This window comes from Phyllobates terribilis, unplaced genomic scaffold (genome assembly GCF_046119375.1).
Source record: "Phyllobates terribilis strain yellow unplaced genomic scaffold, ASM4611937v1 Scaffold_17__1_contigs__length_24005725, whole genome shotgun sequence".
In the NCBI taxonomy this organism is placed as follows: Eukaryota; Metazoa; Chordata; class Amphibia; order Anura; family Dendrobatidae; genus Phyllobates; species Phyllobates terribilis.
The window spans coordinates 20,253,455-20,279,424 of NW_027362777.1; the positions used below are offsets into that span (position 1 = coordinate 20,253,455).

General features: G+C 44.9%; 2 protein-coding genes across 2 annotated transcripts in view; both read right to left on the reverse strand.

The window, feature by feature from the left end:
* Nucleotides 1–25,970, reverse strand: part of LOC141176130 (uncharacterized) — a 1,089,564-nt gene that overhangs the window by 1,056,478 nt on the left and 7,116 nt on the right. The gene's annotated exons all lie outside the window — the stretch shown is intronic.
* On the reverse strand, nucleotides 4,217–25,659 carry LOC141176129 (uncharacterized). Its single transcript, XM_073660122.1, has 7 exons — nucleotides 25,639–25,659; nucleotides 10,063–10,212; nucleotides 9,759–9,938; nucleotides 9,552–9,675; nucleotides 9,371–9,468; nucleotides 9,080–9,170; nucleotides 4,217–5,790 (listed from the first exon to the last, which is right to left on the reverse strand). Exons 2-7 carry the CDS (start codon nucleotides 10,120–10,122, stop codon nucleotides 4,349–4,351), a joined length of 1,995 nt encoding a protein of 664 aa, XP_073516223.1. The 5' UTR covers nucleotides 10,123–10,212; nucleotides 25,639–25,659; the 3' UTR covers nucleotides 4,217–4,348.

Consider the following 25,970-nt stretch of genomic DNA (forward strand, 5'->3'; position numbering starts at 1 on the left):
TGTTACATTCATCCATTCATCTTGGCCAAAAGAGAGAACTGGGTGTTCACCCTGATAGACAAATGGTACAAGGAGAACCTTGCATTTCTCCTTCCTGAGGTGGAGAGGCCTACTAAAATGGTGCTTTATCAGAAGGCCATTGTGGAAAATATGTTGAAAAAATTCCCATCAGACAATGCTAGTAGCAGGGGGCAAGCTTCCTTGCCCAACCAAGGAGGAAAGGCAAGGGACACACACACACACACACACACACACACACACACACACACCAGGTACAGATGATGCAGGGGTACACTGTCAAAGGCCTGGGCCAATTTCATGACACCCTACCAGTGTCCATGCCCTGATGACCGGGTATTTATGACAAGGAGGGAAAGGTTTTTAAAGATGATCAAGCAGTACCTGGCTGACAGGCTCACTCTGATAAAAATGAACAAAGCCTGGATTAGCCCTGACTTTTCCACACCACCAGATGACAGCAGCGCATAAAGCATTTTTAATCTTCAATATTTGAATGAGGCCTGCCAGTTGTTGCCTTCTAGAGTCAATGAATGACCCTGCTTATAGTTTTTTCCTTTCTTTGCACTTTATGAGTGTAGAAGTGCCACTACACTTTGTTCACAATATTTGAATGAGGCACTACAATTGGTGCCTTCAAGGGTGTATGGATGACCCTGCTTGTAATTTTGGGCAGGATTTGCACTTAGGGCATAGCCTTTATGAGTCTAGGAGTACCGCGACATCACAATTTGAACAGAATGTGTATGAGGCCCTCCTTTATAATAAAATAATTTTATTTCTATAGCGCCAACATACAGTACAGACCAAAAGTTTAAAGATTTTTCTGTATTTTCATGACTGTGAAAATTGTACATTCACACTGAAAGCATCAAAACTATGAATTAACACATGTGGAATTATATACTTAACAAAAAAGTGTGAAACAACTGAAAATATGTCTTATATTCTAGGTTCTTCAAAGTAGCCACCTTTTGCTTTGATGACTGCTTTGCACACTCTTGGCATTCTCTTGATGAGCTTCAAGAGGTAGTCACCGGAAATGGTCTTCCAACAATCTTGAAGAAGTTCCCAGAGATGCTTAGCACTTGTTGGCCCTTTTGCCTTCACTCTGCGGTCCAGCTCACCCCAAACCATATCGATTGGGTTCAGGTCTGGTGACTGTGGAGGCCAGGTCATCTGACGTAGCACCCCATCACTCTCCCTCTTGGTCAAATATCCCTTACACAGCCTGGAGGTGTGTTTGGGGTCATTGTCCTGTTGAAAAATAAATGATGGTCCAACTAAACGCAAACTGGATGGAATAGCATGCCGCTGCAAGATGCTGTTGTAGCCATGCTGGTTTAGTATACCTTCAATTTTGAATAAATCCCCAACAGTGTCACCAGCAAAGCACCCCCACACCATCACACCTCCTCCATGCTTCACGGTGGGAAACAGGCATCTAGAGTCCATCCGTTCACCTTTTCTGCGTCGCAAAAAGACACCGTGGTTGGAACCAAAGATCTCAAATTTGGACTTATCAGACCAAAGCACAGATTTCTACTGGTCTAATGTCCATTCCTTCTGTTCTTTAGCCCAAACAAGTCTCTTCTGCTTGTTGCCTGTTCTTAGCAGTGGTTTCCTAGCAGCTATTTTTACCATGAAGGATTGCTGCACAAAGTCTCCTCTTAACAGTTGTTGAAGAGATGTGTCTGCTGCTAGAACTCTGTGTGGCATTGACCTGGTCTCTAATCTGAGCTGCTGTTAACCTGAGATTTCTGAGGCTGGTGATTCGGATAAACTTATCCTCAGAAGCAGAGGTGACTCTTGGTCTTCCTTTCCTGGGGCGGTCCTCATGTGAGCCAGTTTCTTTGTAGCGCTTGATGGTTTTTGCAACTGCACTTGGGGACACTTTCCAAGTTTTCCCAATTTTTCGCACTGACTGACCTTCATTTCTTAAAGTAATGATGGCCACTCGTTTTTCTTTACTTATAATTTGTATTATGGCAAGAAAAAAGCAGCTAACAGTCTATTCAGAAGGACTTTCAGCTGTGTATCCACCAGACTTCTGCACAACACAACTGATGGTCCCAACCCCATTTATAAGGCAAGAAATCCCACTTATTAAACCTGACAGGGCACACCTGTGAAGTGAAAACCATTTCCGGTGACTACCTCTTGAAGCTCATCAATAGAATGCCAAGAGTGTGCAAAGCAGTCATCAAAGCAAAAGGTGGCTACTTTTGAAGAACCTAGAATATAAGACATATTTTCAGTTGTTTCACACTTTTTTGTTAAGTATATAATTCCACATGTGTTAATTCATAGTTTTAATGCCTTCAGTGTGAATGTACAATTTTCATAGTCATGAAAATACAGAAAAATCTTTAAATGAGAAGGTATGTCCAAACTTTTGGTCTGTACTGTATTTCGCAGCACTTTTAATTGTAGAGGAAAATTGTACAGACAATAAAAGACATTACAGAATAACAATCACATAAATCTACAGATGTCAAGAGGAGTGATGGACCTGCTCGCAAGCTTACTATCTATGAGGAGATAGGGGAGACACGAAAGGTGGACGGTAACAATTGTTTGTATTGTAACTCTTTCGGCTAAAATTTCCCATAGACGAGCAACCAAGAATTAGGAATTGCTCAGTGAGTAACAAGCATCCGAGTATTTCAGTGCTTACTCCTCCCTAAAGAGCTTTCAAGTATCTCATTGATAAATTTCCAAAGTTGAGCGAAGAAAGGATAAAGGAAAGAGTCTTAATTGATTCATATGCTTCTCCAAGATAATGAGTTTCTCTGTTGCGGAGAAAGGAAAAGGCTGCATGGGTAGCATTTGCATTAGTGGTAACTAATTTTTTGGGAAACTCAAAAGCAGATAACTATGAAGCGTTGGTGGAAAGTCTCCTCAAAACCTATAAGGATCTGGGTTGTAACATGTCCTTTAAAGATTAATTTCTTACATTCGCTTCTAGACTTTTTTCCATCAAACTGTGGAGCAGTGAGGGACGAGAATGGTTAGAGATTTCACCCAGATATTGCAGCTATAGAGAAAAGATATCAAGGAAAATGGAATCCATCAATGCTTGCAGATTAGAGTTGGACAATTGTAAGAGTTGATCGGATGCAGAAGTACAAGAGACAAACAAAAGAGTTGTCACTGAATGAGGAGCAAATTTTGTAATGCAATTTCTGTAACTGTTTATAATTTACAATAGTGTTTACACAGATTTTAGTTACTTGAATTGTTGCCAAGTTTCCTCTAAATAAATATCAGAAAAATGGCATAACAAAATATTCTGCATCTTTATATTTGCAAAAGTAATTATGTTTCAAAGTCCTGAAACTTTTATGCATTAATTATATGTAGCAGTACAAGGAAAACTCTCGGATATCATAGAAACAAGAGACAACTAAAAAAATTCATTGTCAGATTTGAATTCACGAGGTCAAAATCATTAAGAAATGGCTCATTTCATAAATGAACCTGACAACTTTTGAAAATATGTAAAAAACAGTGTTACATCTGAAAGATCCTTGAGCTAGTCAGGTAGAAGGTCCTTAAGCTACTCACTCAGGATGTGCAGGTCCCGGTACCTTCCTCTCCTGCTCTACACCAATCGGTTAGAGAAGTGTGGTGCTGGAGGAGAGAGAGAGCAGTTCTCTCAGTGATCAGGAAGGACACTGCCTGATTTTTTCCTCTGTCACTGGAAGCTGCCTCCAGTCTATAAGACGCACTCATTTGTTAGCAAGATGTTTTTCTTGCTAATAGTGTGTCTTATAGTCCACAAATTATGGTAAGTTCTGAAGTAATTCCCTTTCTCATTTAATTATATGACTGTCTGGTATATGTTTTTGTACAATTTGTCAATAACATACCCCAATCAACGCTGTTGTCACAGTCCCCACCTCCAGACAAATCGAACATCACAAAGGAGCCAGAGAGAAGCCACAACCAAAGGCTTCCTGTTGATGTTCAATACGTCCGAAGGCGGGGACAGTGAAACCGGCACTGATTTTGCACAGGGCTCAAGTGATGTAACAACCTCATGTGAGCTCCGGGAACGTGAGTCCCGACATCGCTGGAACGGCGCTGGAACGGGATCTAAGTATGAGTGTTTTCATTTCAATGAGGCCAAACATGGTGCAATTTTCAGTTAAAACATTTCCAAAATTCCGAATATGAAAAAGGCTTCTCCAGTGTATGGGTTCTCTGATGTTTATTAAGAGTTGATTTCCAAGTAAAACATTTCCCACATTAAGAACATAAAAAAGGCTTCTCCCCTGTGTGACTGCTCTGGTGACTAAGAGATTATTCCTTCACACAACATACCTCATTATGAACAGGAAAAAGGCTTCTCCCCTGTGTGAGTTCTCTGGTGCCTAACTAAATTTGATTTATCTACAAAACATTTCCCACATTCTGAACATGAAAAAGGCTTCTCCCCTGTGTGAGTTCTTTGATGTTTATTGAGAGTTAATTTCAGGGTAAAACATTTTCCACATACTGAACAGGAAAAAGGCTTCTCCCCTGTGTGGGTTCTTTGGTGCTTATTAAAGCTTGATTTGTGGTTAAAATATTTTCCGCATTCTGAGCAGAAAAAAGGCTTCTCCCCTGTGTGAGTTCTCTGGTGGCTAACTAGATTTGTTTTCCGGGTAAAACATTTTCCACATTCTGAACATGAAAATGGCTTCTCCCCTGTGTGAGTTCTCTGATGCATAACAAAATCTGATTTCTGGTTAAAAAATTTCCCACATTCTGCACATGAAAATGACTTATACCCTGTGTGATTTCTTTGGTGGATAACAAGCTGTGCTTTCCGGTTAAAACATTTCCCACATTCTGAACATGAAAAAGGCTTCTCCCCTGTGTGAGTTCTTTGGTGACTAAAAAGAGATGATTTCTTCACAAAACATTTCCCGCATTCTGAACATGAAAAAGGCTTTTCCCCTGTGTGAGTTCTTTGATGTTTATTGAGAGTTAATTTCAGGGTAAAACATTTTCCACATTCTGAACAGGAAAAAGGCCTCTCCCCTTTGTGAATTCTCTTGTGCCCAACTAAATTTGATTTATCTACAAAACATTTCCCACATTCTGAACATGAAAAAGGCCTCTCCCCTGTGTGAGTTCTCTGGTGGCTAACAAGATGTGTCTTCCGGTTAAAACATTTCCCACATTCTGAACATGAAAATGACTTATCCCCTGTGTGATTTCTTTGGTGGATAACAAGATGTGCTTTCCGGTTAAAACATTTCCCACATTCTGAACATGAAAAAGGCTTCTCCCCTGTGTGAGTTCTTTGGTGACTAAGAAGAGATGATTTCTTCACAAAACATTTCCCACATTCTGAACATGAAAATGGCTTCTTCCCTGTGTGAATTCTCTGGTGGCTAACAAGATCTGTTTTCTGGTTAAAACATTCCCCACATTTGGAACAAGAAAATCTATTCTCTGCTGGGTAAAGGTTTTGATATTTAAGAAAAGACTTTTCGAAGGGAAAACTATTTCTATTTTCTGAATGTGAAAATGGCTTCTTTGCTTTAGAAGCAATTTGTTTTTTAATGCTTATTTTGTGACTTTGATTTTCCTTAGTAGTTGGTAATGAATCAGAAGACAGGACCTGTTTCAAAGGATCAGATGACAGATCTTTGCTGTGAAGGGATGATTGTACATTTGGAGTAATGGCATTCATTTCATTTGTATCCTGTGGGATCTCAAGATCATTTGATGTAAAAATTGAAGATGTCAGCTGTCCCTCTGATCTCCTGGTACAGTCATCTGCCAAGAATAAAACCAATTATTATTTATGAATAAAAATATCCTTGAATATTATATTTTTGAAAATTTCTACTTAACGTCTGTGAAATGGCAAGTTATGTCAAATATTGAATTATTCACCAAGACAATGACAGTTCACAGTCTAATAGAAAACCTCATAGGATGAACCAGTGGAGTATGATGTGTAAAACTGTTTGTTCATTCTGTCTCCCAAATATGGAATAAAAAGCCACCAAACAATGTTATGTAGGCAAAAATAATACCAAGAAAAACTTCTACTCATCTCACAAAAAAACAAGTCCCCACTCAGGTCCATCATCTGTCAGTGGAAAACCAGAGGTTTCCATATTATTAGTGGCTCAAAGGCTCTTGAAAAGCAACATGGCTTCCATAAACCAATCCAGCAATATCCGCTCTCCCAAAGTCAGATCTCCCCCTCGCTTCTGAGCCTTGCAGTGCGCCCAAAACACATTTAGCCTCCATGTATACGACATTACTATAGTGAGAAGAACCCACTTAATTTACGGTGTGTGTGTCTCCTGGAGCACAATCTGGGCATAATGTGATGGGTATTAAAGTAGTATATTTGTAATTTTCATTCTCCATCATCCACTGCGTGCTAATTTCCGGAAAGCGACTGTGGAGTCAAAATAGTCACTACTCCTATAGATTATTTCACTGAGGGTTATAATTTCCAAAATGAGTCACTTTATGGGGATTTCTACTGCTCTGGTTTTCTGCCATTTTGTCATATTAGAGCTTCTGCAAATGGTTTGTCCCATCTCATCTGGATTTGCTCTTGGGACATCTGCTTCTGTCACCAGGAGCCGCCTTATTCATCCTGCAGGCGGCGCTGGTGATGGAGGAGACGTCAGAACCAGAAGTTGTAGGTGGCGCAGGCTCTGACCAACCAGGAAGATTAGGGTGCCTGGGACCAGTAGTACCATCCAGTCTGGCAGTATGGGTGTGTGTGCTGTCCAGCTGGAGTAATCTGCTCCCTGCTTCAGCCAACTGGAAAGCACCGCACCCTACTAAAGCTGGAAGCATATTGCCGGAAGCTGCCAGATACAGCCTTGTCCTCCTCTGGTTCAGTCCTCTGTGCTCAGCTCCCGGCTTGTGGATTTGTTTCCTGTTGTGACCTCGGCCCGTTTACTGACTACTCTTGTGTCTTCTGATTTTGTATTTTCTCTGCTCTCCTGGTTCTGACCCGGCTACCTGATTATTCTTCTTCCCATCTTACACCACAGAACAGCCTGTAAATTTAGATTCTGACATTTTGGAAAGGCAATGGAGACCTTATTTTTAAAGACTACCAGGGAATTGCAGACTCACATAAGTGAGGCAGGCCAATCCCACCACAAATCATACAAATAGAATAAAGAAAACACGTTACATCCCCAAATATCAACATATGTATGAGGGAAGAGCTCCAACACTAAATCAGAGTTGCACTCGTTTATGGTGGATCATTGGAGCTATGATGACTCCTGAGCAGAAGAGTAGAGAAAGTATTAGTGCCCCCATTTCAGGAGAGATTGTGCAGTAATCTGAATTCTTTAGGATTGAAAACATAATGGAATTTATGACGTGGAGTGAATCCATGAAACCAGGGCTGGAGCCAACACATCTCCTGCAGGCGGGAATAAATGTATATTACAGCCATCAGCCACGCACAGCTTAGACATACAGTGGGGGAAATAAGTATTTGATCCCTTGCTGTTTTTGTAAGTGTGCCCACTGACAAAGACATGAACAGTCTATAATTTTAAGGGTAGGTTAATTTTAACATTGAGAGATAGAATATCCACCCCCCCCCCCCCCAAAAAAAAAAACAAGAAAATCACATTGTATAAATTAGATAATTTTTTTTTGGCATTTTGCAGTGAGAAATAAGTATTTGATCCCCTACAAACCATTATGAGTTCTGGCTCCTACAGACCAGTTAGATGCTCCTAATCAACTCGTTATCTGCATTAAAGACAGCAGCCGTACATAGTCACCTGTTTAAAAAGACTCCTGTCTACAGACTCAATTAATCAGTCAGACTCTAACCTCTACAACATGGGCAAGACCAAAGAGCTTTCTAAGGATGTCAGGGACTAGATCAAAGACCTGCACAAAGCTGGAAAGGGCTACAAAACCATAAGTAAGACGCTGGGCGAGAAGGAGACAACTGTTGGTGCAATAGTAAGAAAATGGAAGAAATACAAAATGACTGTCAATCAACATCGATCTGGGGCACCATGCAAAATCTCACCTCGTGGGGTACCTTTGATCATGAGGAAGGTGAGAGATCAGCCTAAAACTACACAGGGGGAACTTGTTAATGATCTCAAGTCAGCTGGGACCACAGTCACCAAGAAAACCATTGGTAACACATTATGCCTTAAAGGTTTAAAATCCTGCCGCGCCCGCAAGGTCCCCCTGCTCAAGAAGGCACATGTGCAGGCCCATCTGAAGTTTGCCAATCAACACCTGGATGATTCTGTGGGTTATTGGGAGAAGGTGCTGTGGTCAGATGAGACAAAAATTGAGCTCTTACAAATTAACTCAACTCGCCGTGTTTGGAGGAAGAAGGATGAGTACAACTCTAAGAACATCGTCCCAACTGTGAAGCATGCTGGGGGAAACCTTATACTTCGTGGGTGCTTTTCTGCAAAGGGGACATGACGACTGCACCGTGCTGAAGGGAAGATGGATATGGTCATGTATTGCGAGATTTTGACCAAAAACCTCCTTCCCTCAGTAAGAGCAATGAAGATGGGTCGTGGCTGAGTCTTCCAGCAAGGCAATGACCCAAAACGTACAACCAAGGCAACAAGAGAGTGGCTCATATGGGACCATATGAGCACATTCAGCAGCACAGAAGGGAGAGAAGGTAGATCAGCCAATAAGATATCAGGGTTCTAGGAAGCCAACAGCATCATTACCCTCCGATTTCTCTTACTGGCCCATCACATTATTTTTCTTCAACTGATTTTCTAACTTGTCAGCACATTCTACAAACGCTGTCATTTAGCTTTGTAGTTTACAGATCTGGGAACGTACCGGTCAGTGTCTTCTAATCCCAGGGGGTAGGTGGATCTCCCAGGTTGTAAGTTCTATAGAAAAGGGCTTTCAATGCTCAAAGCCATTGCAACAGTTTTCGGTGTAGGTCAATTTTGTGGTCTTGTGGCAAAATAGTCATCACATAATTGTTATACGGCTGGACTACACCACCGATAAAGCAGCCACAGCCAGTGACTGAGAAGAATCTGTGACTACTCTGCATTTAGTGGTTACTACTCACCTGGATAGTCATATGTAGGAGTCTCCTCTGTACACCGCTCATCATCCCTCACATATGTCTCTGTAGTATTAATATGGGTCAGATCTTCACTCTGAAAACAAATATTGTAAAAGTCACAAGACAGATGGAGAAGTCCCATCTATGATCAGCTCTAATCCTGCCATCTCCATCGTTCTCATTACACAAGTATAAAACATATAATACTGGTGGATAAAACAAGACTGAACACAAGACCTTCACAGTCGTCTACACATCATAGGGGAGATCTCATGACACCTTCTCTCCATCTACCTGATGATCCTGAGGAACATTGGGATCTTCTTGTTTACAGTCCTGTGGAGGAAGAGGACGGGGACATCTCTCTGGTGTTGTCCTCTTACCGGATAGATCTGCAGGAAACACATACAGGGACTGAATTCATTCTTTACATACAGATATTTATAGGCTGTGTGTATTTAGTCCTGTCTATTACCTGGTGATGTGAGGGGCTGGGGAACCTCCATCATGACGTCCTTGTACAGATCTTTGTGACCTTCTAAATACTCCCACTCCTTCATGGACAAATAGACAGCGACATCCTGACACCTTATAGGAACCTGCCACATACAATGATACTGTCATCCCCCCTATCCCATCATAGCATTAATGTATAATGTCCCAGCATTCCCAGCAGTGTCACCTCTCCAGTCAGCAGCTCAATCATCTTGTAGGTGAGTTCTAGGATCTTCTGGTCATTGATGTAGTCATGTATCAGGGGGTGAGGTGGAGGCCCTGTGATTGGGCTCAGGGGTCTTCCCCATCCCTCAGACACAGGGGCCTGATAGCGCTCACTAGAGGTCTTCTTCACTACTGTGTAATCCTGGTTATGGAGAGACACATTAATAAATCTCCCTCCAGACATTTCCAGAGTCCTCACCTCTCCAGTTCTGTCCATCTGTTATTCCCATAGATAAGAATGATGTGACATCATCAGAATCTCTCACCTCTCCAGTAAGACGGAAAAGGATCTCTAGGGTGAGGTGTAATATTTTCTCTGCCATCATGTCTCTTACCCATCAAAGATGGACATGGACAATCAGGAAGATTCTCTTCTATAGAAAATCTTCACTGAGAGGATCCGATATTGTAGGGACCTGAATGAGAAGAAGGGGAGTCGATGTAACATCATACAATTACTGCAGATAATAAGGGGAAACATATGAGGGGATTTATTATTTTACAGTAGTTTTCTTCTTTACATCTACTAATAAAACCTATATATTTTAGGCTACACACAACAAGTAGGTTCTTCCTCGTCTCGGCAGCTGAATACGTTTCTCATAGACTCATCTTCCATAACGCTAATTTTCGTCTCATTTACAGACACTGGAATCGGCATTATCTATACTGCAGGAGATATTCATTACACGTGACATGAAAAATAACTACTTCATAAAGAGGATGACATCATCTTCTACTACGGCTCTACAAACATATTTGGCCAGAGTTCTTCACTGACTACATCACCACCCGTCTATATGAATGTTTCCCGTCTTCCCCGGACTGTAATCTTCTATCACATTAGATCTCATGTCTGATTCACACACAGAAGTTTGAGGCATTTCTAAATCTTTTTTGTTTGTACAAACACCACAGAGAGAAATTATTTGATATCAAAGTCTCCATGTACAGTGTTTATGGGGTTTATTTCTGGCCTTAGGCTTTCCTATATTACAAGAAAAACACCAGAAAAAAGCAGATAATAAAATGTTTCAAAAGAAAATTGGCACCAACAATTCTGTGTAAAAAGAAAAAAACATGAAAAAAGCAAAAGACACATTTTATTTTTTAACACGTTAAGACATTTGATTTTTAAAAAATACTGTATTTTTCGGACAATAAGGCGCACCTAGGTTTTAGAGGAGGAATATAGAAAAAAAAATTAAGCAAAACATGTGGTCATGATGCACTGTTAAGGAAAGGGGGTCTGCTGACACTGTTATAGGGGCAATGTCCCCCAATTCTGTTAATATCCCCCATCCTGGTATATATGGCCCCCTCCTTCCTGTTATATGTGGCCCCCATCCCCATCTGCATGGCACCCCTCATTCCCATCCAGATATGAATGGAACCCCTAATCCCCATCCTGATATGCATGGCACCCCTCATCCTCATATGCATGGCACCCCAATCCCCCATCCTGGTGTGCATGGCACCCCTTGATCCATATCCTGGTATGCTAGGCACCCAAATACCCCATCCTGGTATGCATGGCACCCCAATCCCCCATCCTGGTATGCATGGCACCCCTTGATCCCCATCCTGGCATGCATGGCACCCCTCATCCTTGTATTCATGCCCCCCCTCATCCTGGTATGCACGGCACCCCTTGATCCCCATCCTGGTATGCTAGGCACCCCTCATCCTGGTATGCATGGTACCACTTATCCCTCTTCCTGATCTGCATTGCACCCCTCATCTCTCTTCATGATATGCATGGCACCCCTCATCCTAGTATGTATGGTACCCTTCATCCCTCTTCCTGATATGCATAGCACCCCTGATCCCCATCCTGGTATGCATGGCACCCCCTGATCCCCATCCTGGTATGCATGGCACCCCCTGATCCCCATCCTGGTATGCATGGCACCCTCTGATCCCCATCCTGGTATGCATGGCACCCCTGATCCCCATCCTGGTATGCTTGGCACCCTCTGATCCCCATCCTGGTATGCTTGGCACCCCCTGATTCCCATCACGCTGCACACACAAAAATAAACAATTATACTCACCTCCTCTCTCCTCCAGCGCTGCGTCCTGCTCGGTTGCCGACACTCTCACTGTGTGAGCCGTGCATGGCATTACTGCCATGCGCCGTCACACAGTGTGAGATGCTGTACCGGAATAGTCACTGCTCCCCGCGCCAGAACTGTGTGCTTGGGGAGCAGTTACCATTCACTCTCCTTAATAGCATGCACACTGTACCCGCAGCGCGGCTCCTGCTGCCACTCTGCGGTCTGTGTGCCCGATGTTAGAGACCATGAATATGCACTACAACCCATGGGAGTGGATTCTAGTGAATATTCATGATCTTTAAAAGCAGACCGTAGAACGGCAGCAGGAGCCGCGCTGCGGCTACAGTGTGCAAGCTATTAAGGAAAATTAATATTAATTGCTCTCCACGCCCATAGGCGTGGGGAGCAGTGCATATTCATATTCTTTAGCAGCGGGCACAGCGTAGGCTGCAGCAGGCGGCTGCTGCCTCCTGTGCTCCGCTCATCCCCCGCTGCCGCTCCCCCCACAGCCATAGGTATAGAGTACGGGGCACAGTTCAGACTATAAAACGCGCTTTCCTCCAAAATTTTGGTGGAAAAAGGTGCGTCTTATAGTCTGAAAAATACGGTAACTCTTGAGCACCAGAATATCGATGAACACCGCAGAGATGGCACAGGTGCAGCGGCACCTAATAATGGTGTCTGGGCCTGCAATGTATGAAAGTCTATTAGGTCGGGCAAGAGGAAGCGTCCAATAAGTTACGTTTTAACACCCCTATACACACAAAGAGTAAAGTGGCATGAAAGCACTGATTTTGGGTGGTTTGATCGACTATATAAAGTATTTGGGGGCCTCCTGACAGATGATATCAAGGTAGAGAAGGATCTGGCATCATGAATTTCAGAGGCTAATCCGTTTGTTCTTCCTGTAGATAATCCTCACCTAGAGGAGTCTGGAGGCGACTCTCTCATACAGACAACAGGAAAGCTGGAATATTTCTGTGTATGGGGGAGTCGGGAGAGATAGCCAACTGCGAAATGACGGTTCAGCCAACACTTATCTCATGTGTATGGGGCAATTAGTATTACACTGACAGGCAGTGACAATACACCGCACTACAGTAGTGCAGTGCATGACCTGAATATTCAGAGGCTTGTATGCTGTATGATTGCACTAATCAGAGTTGTTTAAAAAATGTTTAAAGTGAAAAAAAAATCAGTTTTAGCAACAAGAAATATCCGTAACATTGTGCAATGAGTCTGTTATCCCTATGTTAATTAACTCACGTCCATAATAACTATATTATACTCAATTATCCTATACACATTCTATACACAGTGGCGTAGATAGAAATCACAGATCCCATAGTTGATGGGAGGTATGTATCACTGAGGTGGTTGTTCTCTGTGATATAAACCATAAGAATTGCTCTAGTGCACATAGTAGTAAGAGGCTTGTTTGTGCATCCAGGTCAGGTTTACGGGCAGCCGAACAGATGTGCGGGTCTGGCTGCCCGCACACCCTACCCCTGGGTGTAGTTCACATTGTAAAATGTATTCTGTTTCTCTCACACATGGTCTGTGTGTGGACGTAAGAAGGCCTCCTGCGTGATGTCTCAAGACTGAGCTGGTATACTGGATGCTATCCAGCCTGTGTGACCTGGACTGTTTCTAAAGTGCCATTGTTGGAACTGTTTACTTTGTTTTGCCTGCATTGAAAGGCTGTTTATTTTCTTTCCTTGTGGCATGGTTTATGAAGCACGAATAAGCTAGCCTGGATGTTTAAATAGAAACTGTTCCTGTGATACCTCACCACGAACCCAAGTGAGTAGTGTTACCACATTTGGTGTTAGAATTGCGGGCAGCATTCTCAGGGAACATGTGTGACTGCTACAGAGGTGCTGCATTTCCTGGGTGAAGGGAGCCATAAGCCAGAGAGCAATGTCAGACAGCATGGAGGACCTGATTAAACACCTGGTGCAAGCCCAGCAGCAGTAGCACCAACAACAGTAGCTGGCACAATAGGAGACAAATAAGCTGCTTATGCAACAGATCCAGCAACAGCAGCACCTAAAACAGCAGCATCAGTTTGAATTGCTCGCAGAGGCGGTTTGTGGCACGGCGGCAGCTCCAACTCCAAGGTCAGCTGATAATTATTCCATCCGTAAGGCTGTGAGGAGAGTTTTGGAGAAAATGACCCCGGGTGACGACATTGATACCTTTTTGAAAGTTTTTGAAAGGGTCACCGAGAGGAAGAAAGCAGTGAGAGCAATGGGTGGAAATGCTGGCACCTTACTTACCAGGGGAGCCCCAGAAGGCGTTCTATGACTTAGCCTTACAAGATGCCAAAGAATATGTGAAACTGAAAACTGAAATTTTGATGAGCCTGTGAGCGACAATGACTGTCAGGCCACAACGGGTTCAACGCTGGGCGTACCACCGAGACAAACCCCCTTGCTCCCACATGTTTGATCTGCTGCATCTGGCCCAAAAATGGTTGCAGCTGGAGTCCTATACCCCTGCACATATGGCAGAGCATCCTGTGTGATGTCTCAAGACTGAGCTGGTATACCGGATGCTATACAGCCTGTGTGTTCTGGGCTATTTCTAAAGTACCATTGCTGGAACTGTTTACTTTGTTTTGCCTGCACTGAACGGCTGTTTATTTCCTTTCCTTGTGGCATGGTTTATGAAGCACCAATAAACCAGCCTGGACATTTAAATAGAAACAGTTCCTCTGATACCTCAACATGCACCCAAGTGACCAAAGATAGGGGGAACTGGTCTCAGTAAGCGCTCTTCAACAACCATATAACCCAAAAGAGGAAAAGGAATCAGGAGCGTGTCAAGATGAAATTATAATTTTATTACAGAAAAGGTATAAAAACAGGCAATTTCCAATGGAATAGAATAAAAGGAGGAAGACGCTGACACCAAGTACTACATAAATCAGGGAGTATACGTCAGTAAGGCAGGGAACTGTGTGTCATAGACGGAGAACCAGGGTCTAAAGAATAATCGATATTAAGTAGGCAAAGCCTAATGCAAATGCAACATGGTTCCTCAAACAGTACACCCAAAAGGATCACAATAGGTACACAACACGATCCTATAAGTGCCAATGCATCAATCAGGGAAGCAGCAATACATGTAACGTGCTTAGTGCATCATAAACACAGTAATGTATATAACCCAAGCTCCTACACTAGAAATGCTCGCAAGGTGGCTATAGAACAGGGGTCTCAAACTCGGCTGGGTATATGGGCCGCACATGGAAAAAATTTGAATTTGGGGGGCCGCATTCTTTGTTCAATGTGACATTTTTAGTGATACCATTTTTTTTGCATACACCTTTTGAACATTTTTGCCGTGTTTATTTTTTATGGCTTGGGTCGTTATGGATGTGGCGATAATAAACGTGCACTTTTTTGTGTTTACTTTAGTTTACATATAAAACAGCATTTTTAGTGCCCAATATTTTTTCATGCTTTATTTTATTTTTTATTTTTTTTACAATTTTATTTCCCCCAATTGGCCACATACAGTAATATTGTCTTACAATTAGCATCATATAGTAATAATGGAAAACATCTTGTAGTAATGTTCCCCATCCAAGTCCCCATCTTGTACTAATGTGCCCCATCCAGGTCCCCATCCTGTGGCTATGTGCCCCATCCAGGTCCCCATCCTGTGGCTATGTGCCCCATCCAGGTCCCCATCCTGTGGCTATGTGTCCCATCCAGGTCCCCATCCTGTGGCTATGTGTCCCATCCAGGTCCCCATCTTGTGGCTATGTACCCCATCCAGGTCTCCATCTTGTGGCTATGTGCCCCATCCAGGTCCCCATCCTGTGGCTATGTGCCCCATCCAGGTCCCCATCCTGTGGCTATGTGCCCCATCCAGGTCCCCATCCTGTGGCTATGTGTCCCATCCAGGTCCCCATCTTGTGGCTATGTACCCCATCCAGGTCTCCATCTTGTGGCTATGTACCCCATCCAGGTCCCCATCCTGTGGCTATGTGTCCCATCCAGGTCCCCATCCTGTGGCTATGTGTCCCATCCAGGTCCCCATCCTGTGGCTATGTGTCCCATCCAGGTCCCCATCTTGTGGCTATGTACCCCATCCAGGTCTCCATCTTGTGGCTATGTACCCCATCCAGGTCCCCATCCTGTGGCTATGTACCCCATCCAGGTCTCCATCTTGTGGCTATGTACCCCATCCAGGTCCCCATCCTGTGGCTATGTGCCCCATCCAGGTCTCCATCCTGTGGCTATGTGTCCCATCCAGGTCCCCATCTTGTGGCTATGTACCCCATCCAGGTCTCCATCTTGTGGCTATGTACCCCATCCAGGTCCCCATCCTGTGGCTATGTGCCCCATCCAGGTCCCCATCCTGTGGCTATGTGTCCCATCCAGGTCCCCATCTTGTGGCTATGTACCCCATCCAGGTCCCCATCTTGTGGCTATGTACCCCATCCAGGTCCCCATCCTGTGGCTATTTGCCCCATCCAGATCCCCATCCTGTGGCTATTTGCCCCATCCAGATCCCCATCCTGTGGCAATGTTCCCGATCCAGGTCCCCATCTTGTGTCTATGTGCTCCATCCAGGTCCCCATCTTTTGGCAATGTTCCCCATCCTGGCGCCCATCTTGTACTAATGTGCCTCATCCAGGTCCCCATCTTGTGGCTATGTGCCCCATCCAGGTCCCCTCTTGTGGCTATGTGCCCCATCCAGGTCCCCTCTTGTGGCTATGTGCCCCATCCAGGTCCCCTCTTGTGGCTATGTGCCCCATCCAGGTCCCCTCTTGTGGCTATGTGCCCCATCCAGGTCCCCTCTTGTGGCTATGTGCCCCATCCAGGTCCCCTCTTGTGGCTATGTGCCCCATCCAGGTCCCCTCTTGTGGCTATGTGCCCCATCCAGGTCCCCTCTTGTGGCTATGTGCCCCATCCAGGTCCCCATCCTGTGGCTATGTGCCCCATCCAGGTCCCCATCCTGTGGCTATGTGCCCCATCCAGGTCCCCTCTTGTGGCTATGTGCCCCATCCAGGTCCCCATCCTGTGGCTATGTGCCCCATCCAGGTCCCCTCTTGTGGCTATGTGCCCCATCCAGGTCCCCATCCTGTGGCTATGTTTTCCCTGTGCTGTTCTTCACACACATAAAATAGAAAAAAAAGATGATTCTCACCTATCCTCCGTTCCCTCGGCGTCCTTCCTGCAGATGTGGCCCGCAGGCACCACAGAGTCAGACCCCTTGACGATCCCGACCTGGTCCAGGAGGAGCCGCCGACAGCAGCGCTGCATTGCCGCACAGAGACTGTCTCCCAGCACAGCATTTCCAATGTCAGCCGCCGGCCAATCAGAGGCCAGCAGCTGACATCTGCATATGGCAATGACGTCATACTCGCTGCGCCGACACGCAGATATCAGCTGCTGGCCTCTGATTGGCCGCCGGCTGGCATTGGAAATGCAGTGCTGGGAAACAGTCTCTGTGCGGCAATTCAGCGCTGCTGTCGGCGGCTCCTCCTGGACAAGGTCGGGATCATCAAGGGGTCTGTGCCTGCGGGCCGCATAAAGCAGCCTCAGGGGCCGCATGCGGCCCGCGGGCCGCGTGTTTGAGACCCCTGCTATAGAAGATGTACACAATAGCTATATATGGATAATCCAGTCCTAAAGCAGTTTATAAAGTACATGTGCATAGCTCAAATAGCAATATCAGTATTGGCCACATCTAAGATAGCACCAATCAAAGGTAAATGTATACATAGGCTGCTGTACAGATCTAGTATGTTAGCAATATGATGATTGAGGGATCAAGAGATTAATAGATATATGTGTGTCCAAAACAGATCAGACAGTTCTTGGGGTTGTACTCATCCTTCATCGTCCTCGAAACATGGCGAATGGAGTGGATACCAAAAAGTTCTATATTGGTCTCATCTGACCACATGACCTTCTCACATGCCTCCTCTGGATTATCCAGATGGTTATTGGTAAACTTCAAACGGGCTTAGACATGTGCGTTATCAGGGGGACCTTGCGTGCCCTGCAGGATTTTAATCCATGACGGCGCAGTGTGTTACTAACAGTAATGTTTGAGACTGTGGTCCCAGCTTTCTTCAGGTCATTGGCCAGGTACTCCCATGTAGTTCTGGGCTGATTTCTGACCTTTCTCAAGCCTATCCCAGCCTTGTGCAGGTGTACAATTTTTTCTTTGGTGTACTTAGACAGCGCTTCGGTCTTGCCATAGAGGAGAGGTTGAAGTGTAATTGATTGTTTGGACAGGTGTCTTTTATTCAGATAACGAGTTCAAACAGGTGCAATTAATACAGGTAATGAGTGCAGAGTAGGAGGCTTCTTAAAGAAAAACTAACAGGTCTGCGAAACAGAATTCTTTCTGGTGGGTAAGTGATCAAATACTTATTTCATGCAATAAAGTGCAATTTAATTATTTAAAAATCATACAAAGTGATTTTCTGTTTTTTTTATTTTTAGATTCTGTCTCTCACAGTTGAAGTATACCTACGTTAAAAATTACAAATTATAGACTTCTCTATTCTTTGTAGGTGGGAAAACTTGCAAAATCGGCAGTGTATCAAATACTTATTTTCCCCACTGCATGCATGCATGTATATATACAAACTGTGGGGTTTAGTACTCACTCGGCTGCGGTTGAGGTAGGCACAAGGAGCGTTTTCATTAGAAATCCAGGTTGGTATATTTTGCTTGCATCAGACCTTCCAAGACCTGAATTGGAGGTAAGTTAGCAGCTGATCTCACCCAGCTCTTTCAGCTGCTCTTAAAACCCAGCCCCATAATCCGGGCCCATTAAACACTTCTCAGCAATATGTGTGCTGGAGCCTGCTTTTCAAAATCCTACATCCCTGAGGTTGGGCACCTCGGGGACATATACCTCCCATCCACGACCTGTCCGGCTGCAACCTTACATACCCCCCTTCTGCACAAACCGGGGGGCTTGGCACCTTCTGCCAACATACAATAGACCCTTGATAGGGCATCAGCATTCCCATGTTGTTTCCCAGGCCTATGCTCCACCTGAAAACTAAAATCCTAACACATGGTAATGAGCTATGTCTAACACACTGCGTCTATAGGGCCCTGGCACCGACAACTGCTCTATTACCTGAACCCTTGGCTTGGTTACTCTGTACAGCAAATCCCCATTCACAGCAAAATGAGGGAACCGACTGTCGGCCCCCGGCTCCTGAGGCACTCCATTTAACACGGTAACATTTTTCAGAGTTAAGCCCCTGAGTTGGGGGGTTCCGAAGTTTCCCTCGGACACTTCCAGCTCAGGGATATTGGCTTCAGGGGACGCAGTCTCATCCTCATCGCCAACAAACAAACACATGGGAAACTCGTCTGTTACGGCCTGTGGTGAGGTTTCTTCAGGAGTGATCTGGCGGTGGTCCGAGCAACCAGGTGTCCCCGCTTTCCCCTACATGTCCCAGAATAATGCAAAGTCCCGTCCGATTATTATCGGGTGCAACAAGTCTTTAATGACCCCCACTTCCTGAGCTGTGGTGCCACAGTCCGTGTTTACATCCACCCGAGCTACAGGGTAGTTTTTAGCATCCCCATGGATACACTGGACACCCACCACCTTCCCAGGAACCAACCGATGAATGAGTGTGGCCCTTATCAGGGTCATCAAACTTCCTGAGTCCAACAGTCCAGACACTTGCACCACTTTTACGGACACTGAGCACGCCTGAGGGCCCTCGCCATGTTGAGGAACCGCGCTGCAGGCGGGGTAGGCCAAATAGGAGCAACGCCAGCCTATGTTGTAGTCCATTGGCGCAGAGTTCATGGGACACCGGGCAGCTATATGGTCAAAGATATGACACCTCCAACAGAGGATGGTATGGGACTGATTACCCAGCTGTGATTCAGCAACCTCCTGGGACTTTGGACGCCCACCCAGTGAGGATTTAGTCCCCTTCTTTTAGGAGCCATCCCCCCCTTTGTGAACCCCAGAAAGGTGACCTAACCCCGGCTTGATCAGTCAGGGAGCCCTCTACCGCCCGGTACCTCTCCACTAGGCCCACCAGGTCATCTGTATTTTGGGGATCTCTCTGGGCAACCCAGGACTGAATCGACTTCTGCAGAGAGTGGATAAACCAATCTATGACCACTCTCTCGACTATCTAGGCTGGGGAACAAGTCTCTGGCTGTAGCCACTTCTGAACCACGTGCAGAAGGTCACACATTTGTGACCGGGGAGGTTTGTCCCTGTGGAAGTCCCAGAGGTGGACTTGCTGTGCCCTGACTGCCAGTGTTACGCCCAGCCGCGCCAGGATCTCAGACTTAAGTTTGCTATATTCCTTAGCGTCTTGCAGGGCCAAATCAACGTGGTACGCCTTCTGTGGTTCCCCTGTCAGATATGGCGCTAGAACCTCCGCCCACTGCTCCGGTGGTAGTCTCTCTCTGAAACACAGCCAGGAACATGAAACGTCATCCCCCGGAGACATCTTTTGCAACGCCCCTCTCACAGTTTTCCTCACCTGGGTCTCGTCACTTCATCACCTAAGTTGGAAGAGTGGCTACAACAGATCCCAGGAGCAACATCTGAACACTCTGTCCAGAAAAGAGCAGTACTGGGGACAAGTAAGATCATGCGCAGAACCCTCCAACTCCCAGAAGTTATCAGCTCCTCCGTGCTGCCGGACAACTGTTGTTGGCTGGCGGCCTTCACCCAGGACATATACGGTTTCCTGTAGCAGTCACACTGCCTCTTGGGATTCGTGCGTTTGCTTCTAGCACCAATTGTAGGGTTTAGTATTCACTCAGCTGCGGTTGAGGTAGGCACAGGGAGCGTTTTCATTAGAAATCCAGGATGGTTTATTTTGCTTGCATAAACCGCTCAGGACACAAACACAAAATAGCCTTTTCCTGGCACAAAACAAGGTATAACAAAACAAAACTCAAAAATAACAAGTCCATACAGAACGGCCACAGACGTTTAAATGAAGTCCTTTTCTCTGCCTTCAGCAGAGTCTGATCAGCACATGCAAGGTCTGCTCACCTTGCAAAACACACAGACATACTGAGACAGACACAGCTGTCTTAAATCAGTCCTTCCAAAATCTGGACTGGAGGTAAGTGAGCAGCTGATCCCACCCAGGTCTCTCTGCTGTTCATAAAACCCGGGCCTATTAAAAACCTCTCAGCACTATGTGTGCTGGAGCCTGCTTTTCTGAGTTCTACATCACCGAGGCTTGGCACCTTGAGGACACGACCTGTCCAGCTTACAACACACACACACACACACACACACACACACACACACACACATATACATATATATACACTGCTCAAAAACATAAAGGGAACACTCAAATAACATCCTAGATCTGAATGAATGAAATATTCTCATTGAATACTTTGTTCTGTACAACTGTTATGTTCTGCTACCAAAGCTAAGGAAAGAGAGGAGATCTGTCCCTACTATAAGACTCAGCTGAATCCCTACGATGTAACAGGGAACCTGATCCTGCGATCAGACCTGCTAAAGTCCTAATCTAGTCTGTACGGAGACCTATAGATTTGGGGAGGGAATCCCTACAAGTACTAAGGACTGGGAGGAATATGGGACACCTCCTAACAGAAATAGCAGCAGACAGACGAACAAACAAAATAGATAGAACCTAGAGGTCCGTAGACCAAGCAAACTAACAGAGTTAGATACAGAGCACAGGCTAGCTAGAAAGTAGATATACAATGAAGTCCAGCAAAGCCAGAAGGGCGGAGCAGGATTAAATAGGCCAACAAGGTCATGTGACCAGCAAAGGAAAAAAAACCTAACCGCAAGGTTCTAACAGTACCCCCCCTTCTAAGAGGATCCTCCGGATCCCCTAGGACCAGGCTTATCAGGAAATCTCCTGTGAAACGCTCTGATAAGTCTGGACGCGGAAACATCATCTGACCTCACCCAAGAGTTATCCTCGGGTCCGAAACCTTTCCAGGCCACAAGATACTGCAAACTACCTCTATACCGTCTAGAGTCAAGGATGCGAGAAATTTCATATTCCCCGTCCTCCACCACCGGAGGAACAGAGGCAGAGGCGTCACCATCCGACACAACAGCTTTTTTTAACAGAGAGACATGAAAGACCGGATTAATTCTCCAGGAGGTAGGAACCTCCAACCTAACAGCAGATTGGTTGACAACCTGAAGCACCTTAAAGGGCCCTACAAACTTGGGACCCAATTTCTTAGAAGGAATCCTCAACCGCAGATTCCTAGAGGACAACCAAACCATGTCACCAACAGCGAACAAAACCTCCTGTCGTTTCCTATCAAAGTAGTCTTTAGATTTTCTGTTGGCCTCCTGAAGATTACCACGCACATCCGTCCAAACTCTTTCCAAATCACCGGAAAAATTCTCCTCCTCAGGCACGGCAGATCCCAACTTGGAGAACGACCCAAACGACGGATGTCTCCCAGAACAACAAAAAAAAGGCGAACAACCAGCAGAAGAAGATGTATGATTGTTCAGAGCAAATTCGGCAAGTGGCAGAAACTCAGACCACCCCTCTTGATTGTCTGCCACAAAACAACGCAAGAACTGCTCAACATCCTGGTTTTTCCTTTCTGTCTGGCCATTAGATTCAGGATGATATCCGGACGAAAACGACAAATGAATTCCCAACCTGTCACAAAAGGCACGCCAAAAACGAGCCACGAACTGAGGACCCCTATCAGAAACAATGTCAGTAGGAACGCCATGAAGTCTGACAATTTCCTTGACAAAGGCCTTAGCGAGAGTTTTAGCGCAGGGCAGTTTGACGAAGGGAACCAAGTGACACATCTTGCTAAAACGGTCCACGACCACCCAGATGACAGTAAAACCCTCAGAGGGGGGAAGGTCAGTTATAAAGTCCATAGCCAAATGTGTCCAAGGAGCACTGGGGACCTCCAAAGGACAAAGCAACCCCGCAGCAGGAGTATGTGAGGACTTAGATCTAGCACATATAGTACATTGGCGCACCCACTTAATGACTTCCTTCTGCCATCCAGGCCACCAAAAACTGCGACCCACCAGTCTCTTGGTCTCAGAGATTCCGGGATGACCTGCCAACCGAGATTCGTGACACTCAACAAACAAATCTCTCCTAAAGGTCCCAGGCACAAACAACCTCCCATGAGGAGTGTTAGATGGGGCATTCTCCTGAGCTTTAAGAATCTCATCTTCCAAAACGGAGTCTAATGCAGCTATCACAACACCTTCTTGTAAAATGTTTTCCTCTTTCTCAGCACCGACTATGGGAGAAAAACTGCGAGACAAGGCATCCGCCTTAACATTCTTAGTACCAGGGATGTAAGTAACGGAGAAATTAAACCGCGAGAAAAACAGTGCCCACCTAGCCTGACGGGCATTCAGGCGCTTGGCAGCGTCAAGATATATCAGATTTTTATGATCCGTAAGAACCTGAACGGGAAATTCCGCACCTTCCAAGAAGTGGCGCCAGTGTTCAAATGCGAGTTTAATAGCCAATAATTCCCGATTACCAATATCGTAATTCAATTCAGTCTCCGAAAATTTTTTTGAAAAAAATGCACAGGGATGTAATCCATCCCCGTTATCCTGAGACAATACTGCGCCAACCCCCACAGAGGAAGCATCAACCTCAACCAAAAACGGCCTAGTAACATCAGGCTGCATAAGGATGGGAGCAGAGGTGAACCTCTCCTTGAGATACACAAAAGCTTCAATGGCCTCAGAAGACCACTGAACCGCATCAGCACCTTTCCTGGTGAGATCAGTCAGAGGTTTGACAATACTAGAAAAATTTTTTATGAATTTTCTATAGTAATTGGCGAAACCCAAAAACCTCTGTATTGATTTCAAACCAATAGGCCTGGGCCATTCCTGCACAGCCTGAACCTTAACCGGATCCATCTCAAAACCTTTGCTGGAGATAATGTAGCCCAAAAAACTAATTCTCTGTACAGCGAACTCACATTTCTCCAGCTTAGCAAAAAGCGAATTGTCCATTAATAACTGTAATACCTCACGCACGCTCCGCCAATGAGTCTCCAGATCTGGCGAATAAATCAAAATGTCATCCAAATACACAACCACATTTTTACCGATCAAAGGTCTAAGGATGTCATTAATCAGATTCTGAAAAAATGCAGGAGCATTAGTAAGACCAAAAGGCATAACCAGATTCTCAAAATGACCCACAGGAGTGTTAAAAGCAGTCTTCCATTCATCACCCTCCTTCATGCGCAACAGATTGTATGCCCCCTTAAGGTCAATTTTAGAGAACCACTTGGCCCCCAATAACTGGTTAAACAGATCAGGAATCAATGGCAGTGGGTAAGGATTGCGTACCGTAATTTTGTTAATCTCACGAAAATCCAGACAAGGACGTAAACCGCCGTCCTTTTTTTTTACAAAAAAAAATCCAACCGCCACAGGAGACTTAGAGGGCCTAATGTGACCGGCGGCCAAACTTGTCTGTATGTATTCCTCCAAAGCCTTCCTCTCAGGAATAGTAAGGTTAAATAAACGACTTTTAGGAAGAGTCGCTCCAGGGACAAATTCAATAGAACAATCATAGTCTCTATGGGGAGGCAAAACCTGCGATTCTTTCTCAGAAAAAACTCTCCAAAAATCCTGAATAGGAACAGGCAATTCTCCCCTATCCAAAGCTGCAATACGCCCGTTACAACACTTGTCATAACATTTATGGCTCCAGGATTTAATTTCACTGGTAGACCAATCCAGTACAGGATTGTGAAATTTTAACCAGGGCAAACCCAATATTACTGGAGAAGGCAAGTTATTCAACACTACCAAATCCAATTTCTCATGGTGAACACCATTAATAGTGAGAGGAAATTCACTGACCTTGAGAGTAATATTCTTCAAAGGGGAGCCATCCACAGAAACCACAGCAATGGGGGATGATAAAGGTTCAGGTTTTAAATTGAGTTTTTCCACGAATCCCCCATCAATAACATTCAGTGTAGACCCGCAATCAACAAACACCCGAAATTCCATTAATTTTTCCTGAGCAATCGTGGAAGCAGCTAAAAATATACCCTTGGAATTTAAACAGGCAATACGGGCGTGACTGACCATTTTTTTTTCTTTCTTCATACGAAGCTCACAGCCTTTAATCAAATGACCAGATTTTCCACAATAGAAACACAAGCCTTCTGAAAAACGACGGTGTTTTTCTTGAGAGCGAGGTGCCACCGATCCAATCTCCATCGGTTCACCACTGTTAGTACACACATTATCATAACCAGAAACTGACATAGCAGAGGATTTGCTCTCATTAACCCTAGCACGCAGTCTTCTGTCCACCCGTATAGCTAATTGCATAGCCTGTTGCAAATCCTCAGGTGTAGGATAAGCAATTAGCAGGTCTTTAACCTTTTCACTGAGCCCAGCAAGAAATAGACTTTTCAGAGCAGAATCGTTCCACCCTGTTTGAGTGGACCAACGACGAAAATGTGTACAATATTTTTCCATATTACCTGATCCTTGTTTTAAACGTCTCAACTCAGTCTCAGCTGATGCCACACGGTCAGGATCATCATATAATAGTCCTAAAGCAGAAAAAAAACTATCCACTGATCTGAAGCATGTATCACTAGGTTGCAAAGAAAAGGCCCACTCCTGAGGCTCTTTGCGCAAAAGTGACATTATGAACCCTACGCGCTGGGATTCATCCCCAGAGGACTTGGGTCTCAAACGAAAATACAATAAGCAAGCATTTTTAAATGAAAAAAATTCTCGATGTTCACCAAAAAATAAATCCGGCAAACATACCTTAGGCTCCAAGAAATATGCTCCAGGACAGTTACTCACGTGCTGACGGAGCTCGGCCACTTCCAGAGAGAGTCCCTGCAGGTGTTTAGCCAAATCCTGAACCGACACCATGATGGAACAAAAAAAAATCTTTCCTTAGAGAATTTACAGGCTGGACTTACTGTTATGTTCTGCTACCAAAGCTAAGGAAAGAGAGGAGATCTGTCCCTACTATAAGACTCAGCTGAATCCCTACGATGTAACAGGGAACCTGATCCTGCGATCAGACCTGCTAAAGTCCTAATCTAGTCTGTACGGAGACCTATAGATTTGGGGAGGGAATCCCTACAAGT